The sequence below is a fragment of the Pongo abelii genome, chromosome 11, assembly GCF_028885655.2.
Source record: "Pongo abelii isolate AG06213 chromosome 11, NHGRI_mPonAbe1-v2.0_pri, whole genome shotgun sequence".
Taxonomy (NCBI): Eukaryota; Metazoa; Chordata; class Mammalia; order Primates; family Hominidae; genus Pongo; species Pongo abelii.
In genome coordinates this window covers 72,064,475-72,090,433 of record NC_071996.2, presented here as the reverse complement: position 1 = coordinate 72,090,433, position 25,959 = coordinate 72,064,475, and the positions used below count along the sequence as shown (strand labels likewise).

Here is a 25,959-nt window from a genome sequence, read left to right as displayed (position 1 = left end):
AAATTTGAGAATAAGTTTTTTTTCCCACATTTTGAACTTTTCTAATTGCAGCCCTGTGGTAACATTTAATATGTCATCTGATAGTTTTTAATGTTTTTACTGTAAACCTGGGTTTGCTGTAAACCATTAGTGATATCTAGAGATTTGATTAGATTTTAGGTTTTTTTTTTAGGTTTTTCTTTTTGGCTAAAAACTTCATAAGTGGCTTGTACTTCTTTTTGCATCCTCTCAGGAGGCACACAAGGCTGGTTGTCTTTTTCTTTTTCTTTCTTTTTTTTTTTTTTGTCTGGCTCTGTTGCCCAGGCTGAGGTGCAGTGGCACCAGCATGGCTTACTGCAGCCTTGACCTCCTAGGTTCAAGGGATCTGCCCACCTCAGCCTCCTCAGCCTGAGTAGCTACCACTACACCTGGCTTATTTTTTAAATTTTTTGTAGAGATTGTGTTTTGCCATGTTGCCCAGGCTGGTCTGGAACTCCTGAGCTCAAGCAATCTTCCTGCCTCGGCCTCCCAAAATGCTGGGATTACAGGTGTGAGCCACTGTGCCTGGCCTGGTTGTCTTTTATATATTAAGACTCATCAGTGGGTTCGTATGTTGTCAGCTGATTCATTCAACAGAAAGTTCCCCTGTCAGCTTTTCACCTGCTGATTTTAGCAGTTATTAATGATCACTCATTGCCTAAATCCATCATTCAGAGAGGTGGTAAAGTAGCGATATTCTACATCTATCATGCCTTCTACATTTATTAGCTGGAATTTGTCTAAAAAGGACTTTCCCATATCAACTGTTTAGTTACTCTTATGTACAATTCATGTAGAAAAGACAGGATAAATGCTTGAATCTTTTTCTTTATTAATTTTCAGATGAGTTGGTTTAGCTTTCTCCAAATGTAATCAAGAGCCTTAAAGAGATCGAAACTCTTTAATGTGATTTGACCTAGCCCAGTGCTAAATGTAGCCCAGTACTTAATATTGTTTTGTAATTCTTCTGGTTGATTTATTATTGATTGATTTCCAAAGAGAGGTGCCATTGGACCAGATCTTATAAAAATAACTTGGATAATTTGAGAGGTTCATCATTCTTTTGTGAGTGTGTATGTGTACAAATATATGCCTATATATTTCAAATATATCTTAAACTTTTATCTGTAAGACTTTACCTAATTCATACTACCAGTTTCTATGCTTCCTTAAGATTTTGAGTGTATCTTGGATAAAAGAAAAAAACCTCTTCCATATGGAAGCCATAATATAGCACTGGGACAACTACCAGAAATGCCCTGGGAATCAAATATCGAAATAGTTGGATCAAGGCTGCCACCAGGGGCTGAAAGGTAATTTGTTTCTTAGTTTTAGATTGTATTAATATCTAAATGTTAAATTTGGTGTACTATACTGAAGTCAATGATCAAGGATTGAAGGTAGTGGAATCTGTTCCTCATATGTCATACATTCCACCTTTGTAACTTTGCTTTTCCTCTCCTTTCTGCTTTAATGTTCTCCCTTCTTCTGTCCAAAGCCCAGCAATCTCCCTAACTAAAGTGGCAAAAGAATTGTCCTCAACTGGAAGTAAAATAGTATCTTCTTCTCCGCTCCCATACCTCTCTACTTTTCTCATAGCACTTAGCCACTTCCTACACTGCATTACAGTAACTTACTATACATCATGTGTTCTCTGTTAGACTATAAGCTGTGTTGCTTCATATATGTACCCCTCACAGTGGTTTACATATAGTAGGCGTGTGTAAATATATATCGGACCAAAAAAATGGATGAAAGCAGACAAATATTTACAATAATTTTGTGTAACTAAATAGGTTTGTCATCAATTACTGATTTCTTAGTAGAAACATAACTTGATATACTCATTTATATTCATTGGCTTTTGTTAGTTTATAAAGATGCAATCTTGTTTCTGAAAAGCTTGTAATTATTCAGTTTCTTATTTTGACTTTAGAGTAAATATTTTTTATCTTATGTAGGATTGCTTTGGAATTTTTGGAATCAAAAGCACTTTGTAGAAATATCCCTCACATGAAAGGAAAACCTGCTATGAAAAAACGACATTTGGAAATTCTGGGGTATCGTGTAATTCAGGTATGAAATACTCATGTAATTCAGCCTCTAAAAAGCCCAGAGACACTAGCTGTACATGTGCTTCCTTTTAATGTGAAAGTTCTAGAATTACCTTTTTAAATATATTTTTTCAAATGTATCACTCAAACAGGCCAGATACAATAGCTCATGCCTGTAGCTACTTGGGTGGCTGAGGTGGAAGGATTGCTTGATCCTAGGAGATTGAGGCTGCAGTGAGCCGTGTTCATCCCACTGCACTCCAGCCTGGGTGACAGAGCAAGACCCTGTCTCATAAAAATAAATAAATAAAAGTTGTCATTTATTTTATTGTCTTTAGAATATCTATATCTTATGATTTCTATATCTTACAAAGGAGAGAGGCACTGTAGAGATGGATAGAGTTATCAGAGGAAACAACTAGGTATGAATATAGAAGACTATGTAGGAAAAAATGTCCATCATTGGTATTGTAGGAAAAGGAGGATGAAAGGAACAGAAAAAAGTATTCTAGGCAATGTCAGAAGGATCCACTTGGCTTCCAATAAAGGTTCACAGGCTATCCTTATGTAAACTAATTTCACAGGATTCCTACAGCTTTGATCGGTAGTGCTTATATGTCTTCCTCTTCCTCAATGTTTTTTGTTGTTGCTTTAAAACTTTCATTCAAACTACATTACTTATTTTCAGATTTCTCAGTTTGAATGGAACTCTATGGCACTGTCAACAAAGGATGCTCGGATGGACTACCTGAGAGAACGTATATTTGGAGAAGTCAAGTCATGTTTGTAGTTTTTATTTAAAATGAATATTATCATGTGTTACATTTGGACTTATTTTAATAAAGTGGCCTGTCTGAATTAAAAAATAGGTGCAAATGTCCTAAGGTGGGAACATGCCTGGCATGTTTGAGAATAACAAAGGATCCAGTGTGGCTGGAGCAGAACAAGTGGGGAGTGGGGTGGGAGTGTATAAGAGAAAAGATAAGAGATAATAGAGTCAAATACAACCTCTTGGCTATTCTGAACGAGATGAGAAGCCATTGGAGGGTTTCAAGCAAGGAATGATGCGAACTCACATTTTAACTGCGTTACTTTGGCTACCTTGTTGAGATAAGAAAAGACTATGATGAGGCAAATGTGTAAGAAAGAAAACTCTTTATGAGGTCATTGCAATAATCCAGACAAGAGTGGATGGTGGCTTGGAGAGAGTGGTAGCAGTAGAGGTAATGAGAAGTAGTCAGATTTTTTGGATGTATTTTGAAGATAAAGGCAACAGAATTTGCTGACTGATTGGATATAAGGTATGAGAGAAATAGGAGTCAAGGATAATTCTAAGTTTTTGTCCTAAGCAACTAAGAGGATGTCATTAGCATTAACTAAGATGTCTACAGGAAGAGCAAGATTGGGGGGGGCAGGTGGTGGGGGTTGATCACAAGTTTGTTTTAGATATGTCGAGTTTGTGATGTCTTTTAAACATCTAAGTGGATATATTAAATAGAGAATTCAGTAAATGAGCTTGGAGGTCAGGGAAGAGGTCCAGGCCCCAGATATAAATGTATAAATGTCAGCAGTATTCAATGCCATGAGAGTAGATGAAATCACTTAAAATGAGATTAGAGAAGAGTGAATGGAGGAGAGGTCTGAGGACTGAGTTTTCAGGTGCTCCAACATTAAAAGATTAAGAGGAAGAGGAGGAATCAGGAAAGGAGACTGAGCAGGGATGGCCAATGAGGTAGGAGGAAGGAAGGTAGTAATACTTCCTAGAAGCCAAGTGGATAAAGCATTTCAAGGGGGAGGTGAGTAGTTGTATCAGATGCTGCTGATAGGTCAGGAAAGATGAGAAATGGGAAATGGCTATTAAATTTAGCAACATGAAAATCATTAGTACTTTGGAAATAGTCGTTTTGAAGTGGTGCATGTGAAAGCCTGACTGGTTCAAGAGAAAATGGGAGGAGATACGTTTTCTCCTAAATGGAAGCAAAGAAATGGGGTAGTAGCTGAGTGGACCAGTCTTGACCTGGTGTAATCCTACACATTGAGGGAATAATGGCTTTTCCCTGTCTTACAACACATTTATTCAATAAAATGGTTACTAAGGGCCTACTATGTGATATAATCCCCAACCCTTCCTCTAAGAGTGATGGTTTTGTGCTCAGCAGGCCACAGCCTAACTACTCTCACTTAGGCCACCTGGTGGTAGAGGTAATTGACCATCTGAAACGTGGCTATCTTCTGACTCCATGACCCTCTCAGTTCACACTATCTCAAAATAAGTTGGTAGCTGGAGTGCCTTCAATCGTAAGCATAGCTTTAAAATATGTGTCTTGCATGTAATTTGCTTCACTGATATTTGGCTTAGGCTTAGTTGAAGTACATGTTTAAAATATCCAATAACTTTGCATGATTTGAACTCCAATACTTAATGATTTTGTGGAATATTAACTTCACAAAACGTTTTGTGAAAAACAAAATCAGAATAGTAAGTGAAAGATGTCCCATTGTCTCTTCCTCTTTCTGAATTTCCTCATACTCATATTAGTGGAAATGCTAAATTCAGTGTTTAATTTCCATGAAATGTGTTTTATTTCTCAAGCAAGTGATAACAAGAACTAAACCCTTGAATAGGTTAAAATATTTTACTATGCAACTTTAGAATAAAATGATTAGGCTGATGAGGGTTATAAAGGGTTTCCTTTGGATATAAATAATTAAAAATTCAGTCATTATATACTTGTGGTACATGGAAATCTTGATTGAATAATCCTGGTATACTTTCACTAGTTGTTACACATGATCTAACTTTTTACCTGTCACATCTCCTACTCTCTCTAGGCCAGCAGTCCCCAACCTTTTTGGCATCAGGGACCATTTTTGCGGAAGACAGTTCTTCCACAGACAGCAGTTGGGGGATGGTATGATTTCAGGATGAAACTGTTCCACCTCAGATCATCAGGCATTAGTTAGATTCTAATAAGGAGCATGCAACTTAGTTCCCTCGCAGGTACAGTTCACAATAACGTTCGACCCCCTATGAGAATCTAACATAGCTGCTGATCTGACAGGAGGTGGAGCTCAAGTGGTAATGCTCACTTGCCTGCCCACCGCTCACCTCTTGCTGTGTGGCCCAGTTGGGGACCCTTGCTCTAGGCTATCTGATTCAAATGGTTTTCTTTATATAGATACTCTTATTTTTTGACTGATGATTTTTCTATCTAAATAACTTAGATTGTTATAAACAAAAGCATTTTTTATTGAGATATAAATCCCATACTATAAAATTCACCCTTTAAAAGTGTATAATTCAGTGGTTTTTAGTATATTTGTGCAACCATCACCCATATCTGATTCCAGAACATCATCATCCTCAAACCCTGCAAGAAGCATTATTTTTACAACTTAATTTTACATCTACGTAGATTGGCATTCTCTCCTCAAAAGTAACCTCAATCCTGATTTTATAGTAAGTACTTCTTACAGTTTTATCACCCAGATGTACATTTCTGGACACCATAATCCCTGTGGCCCCCTCTTCCTCCACCCTTTTGAGTCTGTCTTTATAAGTGCCCCTTCCTCTTCCTAACAGTTTATTTGTTGAAGAACCTGTAGGATTTTCCACTTTGGGAATTTCTTGATTCCGTATTCATGCTGTAATTAAGAAAAGTATTTTTCAATATAGAAAAGTAATCAGGATTCTACTTTAAATACCCAAAATAAAACTTGTTTCTGTTAAATATATTTCTCTATTTATGGTAGAGAAAAAAAGGTGTATGGACACTTAGATCTGTTCTTTGTGCAACTCCTTGACAAATAATCATGAATGTTCCAAATTAGTCCCAAGTCAGGTTTTTCAGAAAATAATATGGGTAAGGATAGAAGTCAAATATATGTCTATGAAAGCTATGTGAGACTTATAAGTTGGTGTGTGGCTAAAAGTGATGATTAATTGATGACTTGCACAGAGTTGAATGTGATGGTTATGAGCAGATTGAGGAGTCAACTTACTATATGCACTAAGAAGGAACAGTGAATGGAGGATATCACATCCCAGAAAATGAAATAATACAGTCACCTTCCTTGCTGTCAGAAATTTAGCAAATAGGTAGCCCTTTCATGGAGTGTAGCCAAAATTTAAACCAGTGAATATACTTCCTCCTCCACATCACCCACTCACCCCAACTTCTGCCCCAGCAGTTTAAAGAATCAATCCATTTCCTAAGGGTGCTCCCTCACCCTCCTGCCACAGATGCTGTAGTTTAGTTAATGGCTTGAAGACTGTGATTTACTGGTTTTAAATTAAAATTTTTAAAATTTGATTTGGAAACCACAAATACTATGCCAGTGTCGAAAAAAGAATGGAGAGAAAAGGCCATTTGAATTTGACTACTTTTACTTACAAGAGACTTTTCCCCATCAAATGATTTCCCCATCCATTTATTACACTTCTGAAGTAGCATTTCTGAAGTCATCTTATGGCATGTAATTCTTAGTATAATGCACAGGATTCCTGTCATTTTGAAGCACAAGGAGAGGTTTTTGATATTTTAAACATTTTTTTAGTGTAGATGCACATATTCTCCACTTCCAATTGTAATAGAAAATCAGTGTAAGGATACTCTAATGATGCAAATGAAATGATTAGCAAACAACTCAAATTTAGGAGCCTCCTTTACAATCCATCGAGTGAAACAGATTCACAAAATAATTTGTTCAACTGAATATTTAATTTATTATTAGAAAATGGTTTTAAGCTCTGATCATTACATTGAAGAGTCAGTGACTGAGGTTTTGTTACCTACTGCTCATCTCTTAGACAATAACTTCCTGAATAATTTCTACATGAGTGTCTGTACAAGCTTTTAAAAAACAGAATAAATTAAAGCCCCATTCACCAAACAAACCACCTCCCAATCTATTATGTTTTGTCACCTTGTTCACAGTTTAGACAGTTTGAAGAGATTTAAACGTGTTGCTAGGCAACTAGCTCCTGAAGCATAACGTATTTCCTTCAACATCCCAGCCCATTCTTTTTTATCATCTTCATACCTGATGGAGGAAAAAAAAGCAATCAATAAGCATCTTTAGTTCCATAGGTTTCCCTGTGTTCAGAATACAAATGTGGATCTTTGAAAAAACCCTAGTGGCTCTTACTCAGAAGAAGATGCACCTGCCTGGTAGAACAGAAATATCTCCCAAATATGCATTGTCTGGATGAACATGTGCCTGAACTACGGCCACAGTATTTAATCTGGATGCCTAGGCAGTTCAGCATTCTCTGGGAATCAAAGACTTCAGAGAAGAGGAATAAATAGCTAAGCAGTTAAACATTCACCTTTGAACTGATGAAGATGGCTGGTCTCTGAGTCAAAGTAAGCAGACTCTTAAGAGAAAGAACTGGGGAAGAGCAGGGACTATCGGTAGACTTAATTATGCCTTCAATTGTTCCTATACACTAGTGCCTAGCATGGCACCTGATACACAGCAGTCACTTTATGAAAATTTGTTCCCCTTCCCCTTTATTGTTCTGTTTGAGGACTACTCTTAGACTTTGCACTTGACTTAGGTAAGAACTGGTCTTCATCTCTGAATATTCAAGGTTATAAAGATACAGACAACTTGAATTCCCTTGTACGATGTGTGCTGAACATGTCTGCTCTGCTTGGTGCCTGGAATATGTTCTTTGTGTGGGAAGATTCTAAATGCTTCCTTCTCTCTGAAACCTTTCTCACCTTCCTTAAGCACAGTTTGTTGCTTTCTCTTTCTCATATCATCCTTTATATGGTATTATAGCAATTATCACTCCATTTTAATTCCCCCCCATATCAATGTCCTCAAGCCCCAAAGGCATCTGAGGACAAATAATATATTAATATCTCTCCACAAATTGTCAAGACCTGGCACAAGACAACCCCAGATCAGCCAGGTGTGGTGGCTCACACCTGTGATCCCAGCACTTTGGGAGGCCGAGGGGGGCGGATCACCTGAGGTTAGGAGTTTGAGACCAGCCTGGCCAACATGGCAAAACCCCATCTCTACTAAAAATATAAAAATTAGCCAGGCATGGTAGTGTGCGCCTATAATCCTAGCTACTCTGGAGGCTGAGGCAAGAGAATTGCTTGAACCCAGGAGGTGGAGGTTGCAGTGAGTCAAGATTGCACAGCAAGACTCCATCTCAAAAAAAAAAAAAAAAAAAAAAAAGATTGACCCCAAATCATTCTGTGATGAATGAAGGAGATTTAAAATAATTACTAAAATTAGCTTGTACCTACGTAAGATATGCACTGACTTAATTTCATCAACGTTCCAAATTAGTTCTCAACAACTGTACCATGCACTGATTTTTATGTAGAGGAAAGCAGACAAAAAATATTTTGCTACTAATAAAGGGAATAACCTTAATTACATAAAATTCAGGGCAACAAATTAAGAGATAAATAATAGTTTTAAATGACCTGAAGAAAGTGACCACATTTAAACAATATGAGGTTAAGGTTAAATGAGTTTTAAAAATGTTTGCTTCCTGGCAGTTATATTTACTTTCAGCTTGGTCAATCCTAAATAATGGAATGATTTCAAGAAAAAAATACAAGAATGGAATTTTTTTTTACATATCATAGTAAGAGGGTCTATGTTGAGAATGTGGTATACTGAGAGTTTTCACCTCTGCATGTATGGTTAGGGAGGTTCACTGGGAAATTGAGCGCAAATAGGCAGCCATGTTTCTCTAGATCGGCGGCCTTCAACTTTAACACACATATAAGTCACCTGGAGGGTTTGTGAAAACACAGATTGCTGGCCCTGTCACCCCCAGAGTTTCTAATTCAACAGATTTGAAGTGAGACCTGAGAATCTGCCTTTCTGATAAGTACCCAGGTGAGGCTGATGCTGCTTTGGGAACCACTGTAGTAGATTACAGGTTCTCAAACTTAATTGCCAATAGAACCATCTGGAGATGTTAAAGATACTGATGCCTAGGTCCTACTCTCAGAGATTGAGTTAATTGGTATGAAGGGTGGCCTGGGCATCAGGATATTTTAAAGCTCCCCAAGTGTTTCTAATATGCAGCAAAGTTTGAGAATCATGCTCCAGATCCTACCCCAAATTAGGAAATACCAGTCTCAAAATAGCCAAGCAGATAGTGATGAATGCCCCCCTCTTCTCTTTACCCAATCCAGTGGTTCCCAAACTTGTCTACACATATAGAAACATCCATGGATCTTTTAAAATTTCCAAAGCCCAGGCCATACTTCAGACCAATTAAATCACAGTCAATATGAGTGGGACAGAGGTGTTAGTATTTTTTGAAGCACCCTGGTGATTCAAATGTGCAGGCAACTTTGGGAACCACTGCTCTAATCGCAAAATAAACCACAATCAGAGAGGATCCCTCTTTTAGGTTCCCTAAACAATGTCAGGGCCACTTTTATAGCAGGAGATTCTGTACTTTCTTTTGCTGCCTGTAACTTTTCCCTGCAGGGGCAGCATGGCTTTTGATAACCCTTAGGAACCAGGAGGGCTTCAGGGAGGTCCCACTGATTGACAGCACGATTACTTAATATCAGTGTTTCTCAACCCTGGCTGCTGATTAGAATCATCTGGGGCTGGGCTCGGTGGCTGACGCCTGTAATCCCAGCACTGTGGAAGGCTGAGGTGGGTGGATCACCTGAGGTCAGGAGTTCAAGACCAGCCTGGCCAATATGGTGAAACCCCATCTCTACTAAAAATACAAAAATTAGCCGGGCATGGTGGCACACACCTGTAGTCCCAGCTACTCCAGAGGCTGAGGCAGGAGAATCGCTTGAACCCAGGAGCTGGAGATTGCAATGAGCCAAGATCACAAGACTGTACTACAGCCTGGGTGACAGAGTGAGAGTCTGTCTCACCAAAAAAAAAAAAAAAAAAAAAAAAAAAAAAAAAAAAAAAAATCATCTGGGAAGGTTTTAGGAACTAGGGATGCTCAACTCTACCTCCAGAAATTTTGATATAATTGGTCTGTGTTTAGGCCCAGACACTGGTATATTTTAAAAGCATCCCAGATGATTGTAACGTACAGCTAGGGTTGAGAATCACTGCCCATTTATATATTTGGTACCTGGCTCTGTTTTCCAAAAAACCCTAACCTTCCCAGCCTTCATTAGTTCATCCTTTTTTCCTACTGCTTCCAGCTTTTCCCCATCTCACTGTCTTGCTAATTTTAGCCTCTTTGCTCCGTGGAAATCTCATTTTTTTTCTCTTCCTCCCTCTTTTTTGGGGGGAGGAGGGATAATAGTTAATTTCCTTGCATAGCCACTTTTTTTCTTGCCCTCTACACAGCTAGTTAATATTACAACATGGGGAAATGATGTCTAATGCACAAATCATTGTTTGGTTAAGGTACCAGCTTTTCAGCCTTTTTAGTTCAGCATCTGGGAATAAAGCATCTGCTGGTTAAGGTATAGAACAAATAATACCCACTTTTCACTCTCAGGCTTAGTGGTATGCCTTCACTGATTAAGTATAAATGGCACTCTTCCAAAGCTGTACTTATAAACTTAAATGTGCAAACAATTCACCTGAGAATCTTGTTAAAAAATACAGATTCTCATTCAGTAGGGTCTGGGATTCTGTGTTTCCTTTTTTTTTTTTCTTTTAAGACTCGCTCTGTTGCTGAGGCTGGAGTGCAGTGGCGCGATCTCAGCTAAAAATAAAATAAAAACATACTTTTTTTTTTTGATAGCCTCACTAAAATGTTCAACTGAGTAACAATTTCAAGTGTCATACTTAGGAGAACTGCCTGGCACCTCCAGGCAGGTGAAATGGATTGCTATTTTGACTTTTTTCATTTTAAAAAAGCATTTATTAGCTGAATCCTCAAACAATTGGAAGGCTGTTTAAATTAGATTGAAAACAGAACTAATGAAGTAGTGGAAAGCTCAAGAGGTTAAATGTTTCTTTAGGCCGGGCACGTGGCTCACACCTGTAATCCTAGCACTTTGGGAGATTGAGGCGGGTGGATCACCTGAGGTCAGGAGTTCGAGACCAGCCTGGGCAACATGGCGAAAGGCCATCTCTACTAAAAATATAAAAATTAGCTGGGCGTGGTGGCATATGCCTGTAATCCCAGCTACTCGGGAGGCTGAGGCAGGAGAATCACTTGAACCCGGGAGGCCGAGGTTGCAGTGAGCTGAGATCCTGCCATTGTACTCCAGCCTGGGTGACAGGAACTCTGTCTCAAAAAAATAAAAATAAAAAAGTAAAAAACATAATTTTTTTTTTAGAACTCTTTTGTTAGGAAATAAACTACTCTGGAGCAAAGAGGCTTTCACTCTACTGGATGCCTACAGCATTATACTCTTAGAGGTGGAATGAAGCTGACAGTATCAAAGGTCCAACTCTCATTTTATAGTAAGAAACAGGCCCAGATAATTTCTTTCCCAGGCTCAGAGCTAACCAGAAGTAGATACTTGTTCAAGTAAGTGGCATGTACAAAAGTTCAATTAGGTTTGAAGTGTTTAGTCTACTACCAAGAAGTAGCTTGCACGTTGGGAAAATCTGGCTTATTATTTACCACAAAATAGTTTATCAGTCATCTGATTTAATATGTGATTCTGAAAATTGAAGTGATGAGAACTTACTTCCATATGTCATTGACTTCAGTGGGTGCAAATTCTTTAGACTCCAGTTGAATCATAGCAAAACCACCAACTGCATACAGAGATCCAGCCAGGCTGACCAAACTGATGGAGCTTCTTTCTTGGGGAAATTCAGTCATTACATCCCATCTAGGTATCATTAAAAATATAGTCAATGTAAAACTTAAAGAAATGCCAGATGTACTTACTGAACAATTATAGGAAATAATAATTTAAAAATTCAAGTAGTGGCCAGGCAGCCAGGCGCGGTGGGTCATGCCTGTAATCCCAGCACTTTGGGAGGCTGAGACGGGTAGATCACCTGAGGTCAGGAGTTTGAGACCAGCCTGACCAACGTGGTGAAACCCTACCTCTACCAAAAATACAAAAAATTAGCCAGGCACGGTGGCGTGCACTTGTAATCTCAGCTATTTGGGAGGCTGAGGCAGGAGAATCACTTGAACCTGGGAGATGGAGGTTGCAGTGAGCTGAGATTGTGCAACTGCACTCCACCCTGGGCAACAGAGCGAGACTCCATCTAAATAAATAAATAAATAAATATTCAAGTAGCGGCTGGGTGCGGTGGCTCATGCCCGTAATCCCAGCACTTTGGGAGACTGAGGCAGGAGGATTGCTTGAGCCCAAGGAGTATGAGACCAGCCTGGGCAACAAAATGGACTGTCTCCACACACACACACACACACACACACACACACACACCCAGGCCTGGGCAACAAAATGGGCTGTCTACACACACACACACACACACACACACACACACACACACACACACCCAGGCCTGGGCAACAAAATGGACTATCTACACACACACACACACACACACACACACACGCGCCTGGTGGTATGTCCCTATAGTCCCAGCTACTTGGGAGGATCTCTTGAGCCCTTGAGGTCAAGGCTGCGGTGAGCTATGATCGCATTGCTGCATTCCAGCCTGGGTGATAGAGCAAAACCCTGTCTTTAAGGGGGGAAAAAATTCAAGGAGCACAGGCATCCAAAAGTAAATGACTAAGTTTGCTACTAGAAAATATTTGAAAGATGTAACTTCATTAAATATAAAGCCTTCAATATGGCAACCCTAAGGCCGGGCACGGTGGCTCATGCCTGTAATCCTAGCACTTTGGCAGGCCTAGGTGGGTGGATCACCTGAGGTCAGGAGTTCGAGACCAGCCTGACCAACATGGTGAAACCCCATCTCTACTAAAAATACAAAAAATTAGCCGATTTTTTTCTAATTATAAAAATAATATATGTACATTATAGAAAATCTATACTCCAGCCTGTGTGACACAGTGAGACCCTGTTTCAAAAAAAAAAAAAAAAAAGTTTGAGAAAATCTGGAAAGTACAGAAAGGTATACAAGAAAGCAGATATCTCCATAATCACATCTTACAGACATAATCACAAGCAACAATTTGGTGTAATTTTGTCATCTTTTTAAAAAGCAGGTACATATAAGCTTCCATACATATAAATGAAGCTAAGAAGATATTTACAATTTTTGTGTGTTGCTTCTTAACTTACATCATGAGTGTTTACCCACATTACAGTCTTCAAAAACATTATTTTTAATGATAATTTAAATCGTGTTCCACAAAAGTTCCTTGTAATTTTCAGATACTAAAGTCTGTTTTGTAGTCAGGCATACATGTTTCTAAAAAAAGTAATAATAGTTCTCTTTTTTCTTCATTGCTAAACTAGGAATATAAAAGGTATATACTCATCCAGATGTGTGAGCTCAAAAATTTTAAAACGACCAATTTTATATGAAGAATAACTGTCAAATATCTTTTCACATTAAGTCAATAAAAGCTTAAAAATGAAAATTTTAATAAAATTATAAACAGCATAAAGGAATGAAAACTTCTGAAGCATTCATACTTTACAGATATCAATCATTAACAAGTTAAGTGAAGATCTTTTCATAAACTACATTTAAAATCAAATGATTCCACAGAGACATGTATATCCATCTACACATAGACAATTATTCAGGGCCAGGTGTGCTGGCTCACACCTATGATCCTAGCACTTCGGGAGGCCACAGTGGGAGGCCTCCCACTGTGGCCTCCATTTGAGGCCAGGAGTTTGAGACCAGTCTGGACAACATAGTGAGACCCTGTCTGTACCAAAAACAAAAACAAAAATTAGCTGGGCATAGTGGTAGTCCTAGCTACTCAGGAGCCTGAGGCGAGAGGATCACCTGAGCCCAGGAGTTTGAGGCAGCAGTGAGCTATGATTGTGCCACTGCACTCCAGCCTGGGTGACAGAGCCAGACCTTGTCTCTTAAAAATAAAAAAATCAAAATTATTCACAAGTATTACCTTTGCATTTCTAAATTCACAAAGTTAATAACAAGGACAAATAGAGCATGACAACACTGACTTAAGGGTCATATGTTCCAGATTACAAACATGTAATGCATCAGAATGTTAGACGAGATTTACATCCAGTAACAACAAAAGAAACCCAGATGAAAATACTTCCTTTGTAATCTGTGGCTCTGTACCCTCCCCTCCCCACATCCTAATTAGAAAGATTACTTTTTATCCAAAGTTAACAATTAAAATGTATAGTTGTTCACATGCTATATACTAAGATGTGGCAACTCACTTATTTGTTGTAAGGTCAAAAGCTTCAACTGAAGCTGAAAGACCATCTTCAGTGACACCTCCTGCAATCACAATTTTGCCTTTATGGACTGCTACTCCAAACATGGAACGAGGAATTTTCATTGGAGCCAGATCTTTCCAATCTCCTTTTTTGGGGTTGAAGATAAACACTCTGTTTGTACATTTTCTGTAAACAGAAAAACAAATGTTCCCTTTAGAACCTTCTTTTTTTGACAGCACCTTCACTAATAATTTGGCTTTGCTTGTCATGAGAAATATATAGTAAGGCAGAAGATCAGAAAACTCCAAAGAATTCTTAATTTGAACATAGGCCACTAAACAAAGGACAAGCCCAAATGTGGGGACCAAAACTATAACTTAATTATACTATTGGAAGACAGGGTACCTTTACTTCTGGATAGCTGCTTAGAACCCCAGGCACAGCTGATTTTAATCGTATCTACTAAATTCAATTGAAGTTTTTTTTACTCTATTTGAGTAAAAAATAAAATCATAAACGTTTTATTGCACCTCAATAACAAATGGTAAGTTTATTTATTATCTGAATACCCTAGGAATGAATCAGTTAACTTAAAAAATAATTAGGTGCAAATATACCTACTTTAAATTTTATATGATATATCATTTTATTTTATATTAGCACTAACATACCAGTGCATTTTAGGAAATCTGGGACTATGGATTAGACAACAAATCATCTGAGCTGATGAATCATGAGAACAGTTTTACATGCTAAATGCTACCAGAAAGACCTGGACTCATCTGAATTATTATTCACTCTGCCACCCAGGCTGGAGTGCAGTGGTGCAATCTTGGCTCACTGCAACCTCTGCATCCAGGACTCAAGTGATCCTCCCATCTCAGCTTCCCAGGTAGCTGGGAACACAGGCGTGCGCCATCGCACCCAGCTAGTGTTTTGTGTGCTTGGTAGAGACAGGGTTTCGCCATGTTGGCCAGGCTGGTCTTGAATTCCTGAGCTCAAGTGATCCTCCAGCCTCAGCCTCCCAAAGTGCTGGGATTACAGGTGTGAGCCACCATGCCCCGCCCTTAGTATGTTTTTTATGGTTCCTTGAAGTTCTCTATAATTTGATGGGAGTTCAGAATTCCAAATAATAATTGATTAACTGGATATATTTGGTGATGAAAAACACCTCAACTTTTTTGTGAGGACAATTTTTTTCTTAATTGTGTAAAAGACCAGTTATCTGGAGTAGAAGCATTTCCTCTAATATTTGACTATTGGTATCATTTGAACACTTCGTGATAAGAACATTATCCAAAATCATGTTCTTCAAATTCATTAGTGGGAACTGGTGCAATGCAGCACTTACTTTTGTTTATTTATTTATTTTTGGAGACGGAGTTTCGCTCTTGTTGCCCAGGCTGGAGTGCAGTGGCGTGATCTCGGCTCACTGTCTCCCGGGTTCAAGCGATTCTCCTGTCTCAGCCTCCCTAGTAGCTGGGATTACAGGCGAACGCCACCACGCCCGGTTAATTTTGTATTTTTAGTAGAGATGGGGTTTCTCCACGTTGGACAGGCTGGTCTCAAACTCCCGACCTCAGGTGATCCGCCTGCCTCGGTCTCCCAAAGTGCTGGGATTACAGGCATGAGCCACTGCACCCAGCCCAGCACTTACTTTTAGATAATGACTCATTTCAAAGTTCTTGACTTTGACATTTGTCAAGCAGTGTTGTGTTAATTAATCATATTCTGAAGATTGATATATTCCTACTGACAAGAACTGTATGCTTCTTACTGACGTATCAATTTCCTAGTTACTAATGCTGCTTGAAGGAAACAATTTAAATCATTTGGCAGGGTTCCTGTGTTTCCAAAGTCAGAATGCTCTTTAGTAGTGATTTTCCATTCAATTTACTCAGGAAAAATGCCCAAAATAAGATCTGGCACCAGCTGAGCATATAATATGCCTTCCTTTAAATCTGATACGAATAGCTGGGATTAGGGAGGATATAAAAATTTTATAATATGTTATCTTTGAATACAGGTAGACGTTTAAAAACCATTGCTTTTTAAAATCGCCTTTTCTGTGCTATATTTACCATTTAAATTGACTAATATCCAATAATCATTAACTCCAGAATAGAGTTCTTGACATCTAACACATTTCCATATTTTACTCTCCTTTCCTGCTTTGCCCTTACAATTCTTAATTTTGGTTCCCTTTTCAGGGTTGGACATCACTATTAATTCAATGGCCTGGGCAAATGATGATAAGCCAAATCAGGCAGATTTTTCGGGGGCAGAATATTAGTTCTCACCATCTAAACTGAAAATGCTTATTTTACTAGACAGGCTATACTGGTTTGACTGTCTCAGAAGCATTCGGAGCTCACTTCTCCTCTCTCTGGGTTATAAGATCTCTTTCCCGATTACAGGTTCCTTGAGAATTGACTAGAAATCAAGTTAGGTTTATATATGAAACCTCATCCTGGTTTTCTCACAAGATACTGGGTGCTACTGGGAGCTCAGTTTTGAACAGTTGGAAGCCATTTTGAATATTACCTCTGTCAGGGAGTAAATATGTAGAAGAACACTGCTGAAGAAATAACTGCCTTAATTTTTTGTTTTTATTTTGTCTTTTTTACTTCCCTCTTTTCAATCACCACGCTTTTCTTTCAAACTGACCTATCTAAAGTCCCTCTTATGGATGTAAAGTACAAATCCATGATATTTTTTATGCACAATTGTCTTAGAAGATATATTTTAAATACTACATTAAAGATACATTTCAATTTTTATCTACTTATGGCTAAATGAATAAGAAAACCCATTGGTTTTAATGTAGTAAAATACAATTATAAATCAGTGAAATACAGGACTTGATTATGCTCCTAGATGCTGCCTGGACTGTAAGGATGCTTATGATTGGGGTATTAGGCTCATTCCTAGCAGTATGCTGAGTATCTACATGTTTACTTCAGCGACTTGAAATTTTAAGATTTTCCCTCCACAGTATGATAGGTGAGAACCATGTCCCATTTTAGTGTGCAGATCCAAATGAAAAGAGGAAGAGACCGGGCGTGGTGGCTCACACCTATAATCCTAGCACTTTGGGAGGCTGAGGTGGGCAGATCACCTGAGGTCGGGAGTTCAAGACCAGCCTGACCAACATGGAGAAACCCTGTCTCTACTAAAAATACAAAATTAGCCAGGCGTGGTGGAGCATGCCTGTAATCCCAGCTACTGAGGAGGCTGAGACAGGAGAATCGCTTGAACCCATGAGGCGGCGGTTGCAGTGAGCCGAGATCACACCACTGCACTCCAGCCTGGGCAACAAGAGTGAAGCCCCATCTCAAAAAAAAAAGAAAAGAAAAGAGGAAGAAACCCTTCCAATAAAAAGTCATTTGGACATAAATCATGAGAGTTCAGGGTACTTACTTGTCATCTGTCTTTCCTCCTAGACAATATATCATCCCTTTATGTGAAATCACATTATGGCCATAGACTTTGATAGGGAGTTTTTTTACTTCGTTCCATTTTGCAGCCCTAAAATTAAACGAGACAGAATTTATATACTTTCAGTAAATTCCAGGTTCTGAAAATATGAATATGTTGTAGGCACACATATACTTGAATGCTTAGGGAACAGGAATATCATGCCAACTTACACAGGATCATAGCATAATACTGAATCCAGCGAAGCCTCTGTTTGAAGGTCTTTGCCTGCAACTACATAGATTTTATCATCTACCTCTCCCAGACCGAAGAGACACCTGGCTGAAGGCAGAGGTGGAAGTCCAACCCATTCAGATGCTATGCTATCGAGCTGAAAAAAATATATAGGAGAGATTGTGGAGTCTGTTAGAAAAAAATTACAAGTACACCAAAAAAAGTTATACTTTATGTGTTGTTTAGAAGTCATCGAGATAGTCAAATATCTCACAAGTAAATAAAACTACAACCCCAAAGTATCATATTGTAGCATAATTACCAAGAAGAATGAGTAAATCTACTTGGCCTACCAGATAAAGATATCAAAATCTTCAAGCCTTCAAGAAAAGAAAAAATAAAATAGAATCACCAGAGGTTAATTACAACCATGAGGTTTCTTGTCAAATTTTCTCCCATATTGCCTTGTTCAGCTTCGAAACAGGAGATCCTCATACTTTTAGGACACTGGGGAAAAAATGCTGTCAGAGCAGGGAAGGTCACAGACTGTGAATGACCCCTGCGTGCTATATTTAACATGCTCCCCATGCCGGCAGCGGGGACAGCTGGACCTGTCACTCAGTCCACAAACAACTGGGATGTTGGGCAATATCTTTTTTTCTTTCTTTAAAAACATTTTAGGTTCTCTGTGTTTTGCTTTATTATTCCTGATACAGGCAGGTGTTAAAGTGAATTTCCTAGTGTGTTGTTGGGAGTCACTTGAAATACTCTTCTCTTTTTTTTAATTTATATTAATAAGTAACTGCTCATTTTTGGTCACCACCACTTCTGCAAGCTTAAGATTTTCCCAAGGAGGAAAATCTCCTTGTGCCCATGCCCTGGGGTAGGTGATGGTGGCATCTGTTTCAGCACTTACTTTTGGTAATTTAAAGATTTTACACTTTGCATTTTAGCACACTAAGGCACAAGAAACCTGTTTTCTGCAAGAGTACAGTTGCAGATTTGTTGTTCTCTCTCGTATCACTTCTAGATTGCAAAAATAAAATGAATAAAACCCAGTTTCACTGGATACTAAGAATAGATGTGCATACAAATGGCTGTGGTATAGACAGGGGTGTCTGTGGAAGCCTATCTGTATGTGGTCTAGTAACCTCAGTTAAAGCACTAATTAAGACTAGATGACATGAGAAGTTTAATCTCCACATGTGCATTGTTAGCTTTGCATTCACTAATTTCAACAGCTAGATTTTGATCCCTTATGTTTTCACTTTTGAAAGAAATTCTTTGATCATGAAGGTGGTGTGTAATATAGTGGAAATAATAATGAACATTTATGGGGTTCTGACTGTTGTCACAGGCTTTGAACTAAATGCTTTACACAGGTAACCTCATTTAGTTCTCCAGGATAGGCATTTCTATCATCCCCATTTTCCAGATGAGGAAACTGAGGCACAGGAAGATTAAATCATTTTCCCAAATATACAGAACTTTTAGGTGATATTCAAATCCAAGCCATCTACATTCACAGTTGGTTTTAAAAAATGGAAACAGCAGCCATCATAATCCCATACCTGTGGTCTTAACTCTCATACTGTACAGTACTGCCTACCTTCCCATATTACCCGTTAGAGGGCACTTTCTCTAGCAGATGGAACAGTAGACTACCTGCCAGTCTCTTTTATAGAGGAGCTATCAAGCTATTTAACTTCTCTGAGTTCAACTTTCCTCATTGTTAAAATTAGGGTTTGGACCTAGATTACTTTAAGACCTCTTCAAAAATTTGATGAATCTATTAATTCAAATTAATGAGTGGGGGAAAAAAACCTCTCTTACCAAGGTAAAAAATTCTCATAATCTATTTACAGCATACAATCAAAGGTCAAATTACTCCTAAATTAATGCATTTTAAATAGATGTGACCAAGCAGAAAAATATAAAACCTGAAATTCTCATGTAAATATTGTCTGATGAGTCACAGCCCTCTTTTATGGTGAAGTGTTTTTATCCTGGCATACCATTCTATTAGTGCCTTTTAAAAGCAGCAAGGCATTTGCAGTGAGAGGGAGTTGACCTTCCAGCTTTGTATAACTGTTGTTAATGTTCTGTTATACAGAACATTAAGTAGGTTTCTTGAACCAAAAATAAGAAGCTGTGTCAGTACAAGTAAGGGTTTTATTAGGCTGGAAGAGAAGGATAAAGATTAAATTGAACACTTGAAAGTAAAAAGGACTGTGTTATAGATATATTCAGTAAATTAAATATGAAATGAAATTTAAAACTCCAGTAATTTTGGAGAATCGCTCCATGGCAACAACTATTCCGTGGATCTGTCATTTGTAGGTATCTACCTATATGTCTGTCATCTATCTATCTGTGTTTTCATAACATTCTTACTTCCTGGATGTATTTATAGCCTTTTTCATTGACTTTGCCCTTTTTGAAGTTTATTTGACTTTAAAATTAGGGCTTGGGAAATTTTCTGACCCACATTCAAATACTTATAACATTCTTCACTGGAACTTTGAAAATTAAGAAACATGATTAATATGTATTATTACAACTACATTTTTCAAGATTAGAAAAAGTTGATTAAAGGTATAATAGTATTTTGTGAATGCAAAGTATGTCACACACTTTGAGAGCATACTGTGACTGTGGTATGACATTGTATACTTGCTTTTCTTTGGCCTTTCCAACTAAAGTGCCCATAAGCCCCGGCCATGATTAGCTATGACCTAAACAAACTCTTTTGAGCCAGTTGTAAGCTATAAAGTTTCAGTACTGGCATTATTGAAGACAAAGGATAAGCCAACTCCTTCATAAACTGATAAAGTATAACACATTGATAATATAAGACAAATTCCTTTCAAACAACTAAGGGTATATTGGTTTAGGAGAATTAATTTTCTTGGAAAATTCTGTGGTTTCACAAAACAGATTGTTAAGTTCTACTAATGTCTAAGTATATTTCTGATCCAAATAAATGTGATATAATAAAAATTTCTAACTATAATTAATTCAAATTAGCAACTTTTGTGTAGACAGTTTTTCTTAGAAGATAATCCAAAGTGTGTGGAATATGTACACAAGTTTTTTTCATTTTCAACAAAATTATATTTTAGGCAGTAACCATAAATAAGAGATGAAGTGCTACCTCTAAGAACTTCAAATGAAGTTCGGGGAAACTTGGAAGAAGGTAGAAAATCTGACCAATTTAGAGCTGCCAGCAGATGAAGAAGAAAAAAAATTAAAAAAGAAAATCTGACCAATTATTACTTCTTTATAATGTATAAGAACTTTGATTTAGGGAAACTATTTGGGGAAAGACATTAACTATTTTTAATAGGTAACAGTATAAAAGATTAAATTTAGTTTTTACAGCAGGGGGCGGTGGCTCACACTGGTAATCCCAGCACTTTGGGAAGCCAAATTGGGAGGCTTGCTTGAGCCCAGGAGTTTGAGACCAGCCGGGGCAACGTAGTGACAGCCCATCTCTGCTAAGAAAAAATAAATTTAGTTTTTATTAAAATACTGGGCTTTGAGGGATTAGAGTCACGATCATCTATAAACAAGGCATTTTTGGTAAAATAGTATAAAGAACATCTTAAGTCATTAAACATGAATTAGAACCTCATTATTCACCAAACTTTTTATTACACATTAACAAAGCCGTCAAATATTTTTCTGTCAACCCTCTATACAGCAAAAGAGCAAGGGACTAGAATAGGACATCAATTAGAGTAAAATGCAAGCAGCCTCAATAATTCACAAATTGGCTAACTGGATGGTGAGTAACAGCCTTCCCTTTAAGCAACTACATATACAAAAAGTCTTTCTTACCTGGAAGAAGTATGACTGTAGAGGTTGATCCTTATTTTCTTCATCCACATATAGTCCTCCTACCACATATATCTGATTTTGCTGGGTAACAATGCTGGAATGATTTCTGGGAATCTGCTCAGCCAGTGCAGTAAGGTAGCATTCATTTTCTGTGGGGTCATAAGCCACTGCTGCTGTGTCATTAACCAAGAGGATGAGGTCTTTTACAAACATTCCGTGCCTGGGAATGTCATTCAGGTAACCAGGAAGTAAATCTTCATCACCAACATCACCATTCACCTCACCAGCCCCAGTCTTCGCGGCATTTTTGCTAGGTTCTGGGAGTTTGCCTGCGAAAGCATCTTTTAGAACTTTGATTTTTTTCTGGAGGTCTGGGTTGCTTTTAATTATATCATCTTTCTCAACATGATCCTTAAAATATTTTTCTGTCATAAGGCGAAAACGGATACAATCAAACACTTCACTAAGGTTTTTAACCCTGTTTTCCTTGTCTGTTCGCACCCATTTCATCACTGCCTCAAATACTGCTTCTTCTTTTTCTACATTTAGGCTGTCATTTGAAATGACTGAGATCAGTTCCTGTGGAGACAGTTGCATAAAGTCCTCCTCCTTACAAATCTGTACAAAGCGATCAGACACAAATTCACGGGCAGAAATGGCGAGCCTCGGGCAGTCAAGAAGAAGTCCTAATCTTAGGATGGCTAGACAGTTACCAGGAGCAAGTCTTTTCTGAAGATAAGAAACGCAGACAGTAAACACTGAGGGGATCTGAAAGCGGCTGGCCAATGCAAAAATATCTTGCACATTTCCGTCATTGAGATCAATACTGGCAGAGTACAGGTATTTGATGATTAAATCAAGTATGGCAGGATCCACATTGTCTAGCACTACCTCCTTTTTTTTTGCCTCATCAATTTCAGATAAAAAGTACTCACGGAAGTAAGGACTACAAGCTGACAAAATCAATCTGTGGCAAGGAAGACTTTTGTCACCTGCTTTTAGGGTGCAATCGATGAATTTTTTCTCATCCAGGAGATCTTTTAGACCATCCTGAAGAAGGGTGGATTGGTAAAGCCGCAGTTCCTCTGCAAGTTCCCGCTGGGAATCCATTCTGTGAGTAACCTGGGTAAGGAAGGGGACACTGAAGGCCTTAGCTCCTTGCAGCACACAGGTCTAGCTGTAAAAAGGCAGATCAGTGTGCTTTGCCCAGCTTGAAGCCTTTGCAACTTAATCCCACTAGCTAAATATAGATACCAACTCTAACAACGGGAATTTAGGAGAGCTGGCTTGGAAAGAAGAGTTGTTCTTGCAGCTGTTATAGATTGAAAGTAACAACTGGAACTTTTAATCACTAGGGAAACAGCTAAGCAACAAGACATTTAAGTGAAGTTGAAAGCTTAAAAATACATAACACATTAGAAGATATATTAATAAAGGCTACTACAAGAAAATGTTTATTGAATTAACAGAAAAATGAATCATAAAAATGAGTCACTCCTCTAAATATGTTCTAGTGTCAAGCTACTTGGCTCTCTGAATTAATGATGCAAAGGTCAAGAATATGAGATGTGTTCATTTGACTACTCATAAGCAAGATCCCATTTCCAATAATTGTTACATACAAATTTTTACTTCCTACGCAGAACAGTGGGATATAGATATTTCTTTTAGAAGTAGTAAACTTAAAGATGTTTACTTATATACTAGTTTTACAAAACCTTTAATGTTGCCATGATAATTGAAAAAAGAAATGCAGAGGAATTGCTAATTTTCTAAAACATTCCAAATTATTCTTACATGGAAAAATTGTAATTAATATTGAATTAAATTATAAAATTATTTATTCATATCCTGCCTTGTCGTACAAACGATCTAATGTGGCAAACGATAATAAGGTAAAATAAAAGCAAAAGGTTAAAAGGAATCACAGGGCCAGAAAAAATGATTAAAAGTCAATCTAGGGAACAAAAAAGTCCACACACATACAAATAAGATCACAAAAGATAATCTGTAAAGTATCAAAAATTATCTTTCATTAAATAAAAGGTTAAAAAATAGAACAAATATAACCCCATGAGAACAATGTTATCACTAGAACACAGCAAAATCAAGACGAAGTCCTACAACAGTCATAGAGAACAGCCCCCTCTTTTTTAAAAAAGAGTATATAACTGGGGACATAACGTAAGTTGTTGATTATAATAGAATACCATATTAATTATGGAGGTAGAAGTAATGATTTGAAAGAAAATTGGTCCTTTGTTTATAGATAGATGGTATAATATACTTCATTAAATACTTTTATTTATTTATTTATTTTTGAGACAGAGTGTCGCTCTGTCACCCAGGCTGGAGTACAATGGCGCGGTCTCAGCTCACTGCAGCTTCTGCCTCCCGGGTTCAAGCAATTCTCTTGCCTCAGCCTCCCGAGTAGCTGGGATTACAGGCACCCGCCACCATGCCTGGCTAATTTTTGTATTTTTAGTAGAGACAGGGTTTCACCATGTTGGCCAGGCTGGTCTTGGACTGCTGACCTCACGATCCGCCTGCCTCGGCCTCCCAAATTGCTGGGATTACAGGTGTGAGCCACCGTACTGGGCCCATTAAATACTTTATTACACAGTCATATTGTCACATTATCTGAACTCAAGTAGGGCTGTAGAAATACTGTAATTTCAAAAGTTGGTATTTTTACACATACCCCCAAAAACAAATTCCATGAAGACAGGGATTATGGGAGTGTCTGTTCTTTTCAAATGCTATAGCCTAGGGGTTTTGTGAGTGCTTTATAAGTATTTGTTGAATGAATGAATGCCCCAGATCAAGGAATTTGTATTTTTAAACTTCAAGGTCTGTATCCATGAGTAAAGGCCTTTTCTTTTATTTTACATCACAGTGAAGTCAATGGTACTGTCAGCTGCTAAAACAACAGCTGAAAGAAGAGCTCATTGACTCTTTTTCCATTTATAGATGCCACTAAAGGTTTTAACACACTAGAAAAAACTAACAGCTGCTTCCTTGTTTAAACAATAAATGACTCATTTCTCTCTACACGTAACATCTAACATTTGAAAAGATTAATGAGTCAGATGCAAACATCATATGACATCTGAGATTATTCCTCACTAGTCGGCAATTTTATAGTCTCTTTTGCTTGAAAAAAACAATATTTAAACAATAGTTATGGCAGCATTTTCTCTGTGACCAGTACAAATTTTTCATACACACTTTCCCCTCGTCTTAAAGGTGGTTTATTATAATTCCAATCCTTAAAATGTAGAAATCCTTTTCCATTTAAGTGAAGAAACCAATTTGTAGCTTTTGTTGATTTTTAATAAACTTAGGTTAGCACTTGGTTGTACTGTACGTCTACGGTTGTATACAGACTTGCATCTTATTTTAAATGTTTTTACATACTTTTCCCTCTGGAAGAAGAAGGCTCCTTTGGCTAATTTCAATTATTTGAAAAAGATTCCTTACAATGTGTTTTACACGGTAACAGTGGTCAAAAACACCGAATGATCCTAGAGAGGTCAACAAGTCTTACCTAACCAAGAAATGAGAAAAATAATATCCTATTTTTGAAAATTCAAAGAAGTTTCAATAAATACAAAGAGCAAGTTAATAAACAAAGTTATTTTCTTACAAAGTAAATGTATTCTTGCCAAAACTACATTGAAATTCTTACAAAATAGCATCCAAAACACTTTAAAGGGGGGTTGATGTATTCCAGAGTTAGTTGTAATTTTTAGTTTTTACAAAAATGACAGGTTTAAGGATTACAATTTGTATTAGAGTTGGTTTACATTTGGAGCTATGTGATTATTTATTTATTTATTGAGATGGAGTCTTGCTCTGTTGCCCAAGCTGGAGTGCAGTGGTGCGATCCTTGGCTCACCGCAGCCTCTACCTCCCAGGTCCAAGTGATTCTCGTGCCCCTCCCAGGTAGCTGGGACTACAGGTGCCCACCACACGCCCAGCTAATTTTTATATTTTTAGTAGAGACGGGTTTCACCATGTTGGCCACGCTAGTCTCAAACTTCTGACCTCAAGTGATCTGCCTACCTCGGCCTCCCAAAGTGTTGAGATTATAGGCATGAGCCACCACGCCTGGCCAGGAGCCATGGGATATTTAAACCAGATTTTCACAATTA

The 25,959-nt window shown here is 37.9% G+C and overlaps 2 protein-coding genes across 3 annotated transcripts in view; one reads left to right on the top strand and one right to left on the bottom strand.

The window, feature by feature from the left end:
• Positions 1 to 2,938, top strand: part of FASTKD1 (FAST kinase domains 1) — a 44,199-nt gene extending 41,261 nt beyond the window's left edge. For both annotated transcript variants that reach the window (XM_024243097.3, XM_063712848.1), the window contains 3 exons: positions 1,193 to 1,331; positions 1,980 to 2,094; positions 2,761 to 2,938. In XM_024243097.3, the coding sequence (XP_024098865.1) occupies positions 1,193 to 1,331; positions 1,980 to 2,094; positions 2,761 to 2,862 (356 nt within the window). In that variant the 3' untranslated portion in view covers positions 2,863 to 2,938. The remainder of the gene's footprint in view (positions 1 to 1,192; positions 1,332 to 1,979; positions 2,095 to 2,760) is intronic.
• A 3,503-nt stretch (positions 2,939 to 6,441) lies between these two features.
• KLHL41 (kelch like family member 41) lies at positions 6,442 to 25,353 on the bottom strand. Its single transcript, XM_002812569.4, has 6 exons — positions 21,806 to 25,353; positions 17,965 to 18,122; positions 17,735 to 17,842; positions 14,315 to 14,500; positions 11,684 to 11,830; positions 6,442 to 7,115 (listed from the first exon to the last, which is right to left on the bottom strand). Exons 1-6 carry the CDS (start codon positions 22,913 to 22,915, stop codon positions 7,004 to 7,006), a joined length of 1,821 nt encoding a protein of 606 aa, XP_002812615.1. The 5' UTR covers positions 22,916 to 25,353; the 3' UTR covers positions 6,442 to 7,003.
• Between the last annotated feature and the right edge of the window lie 606 nt (positions 25,354 to 25,959).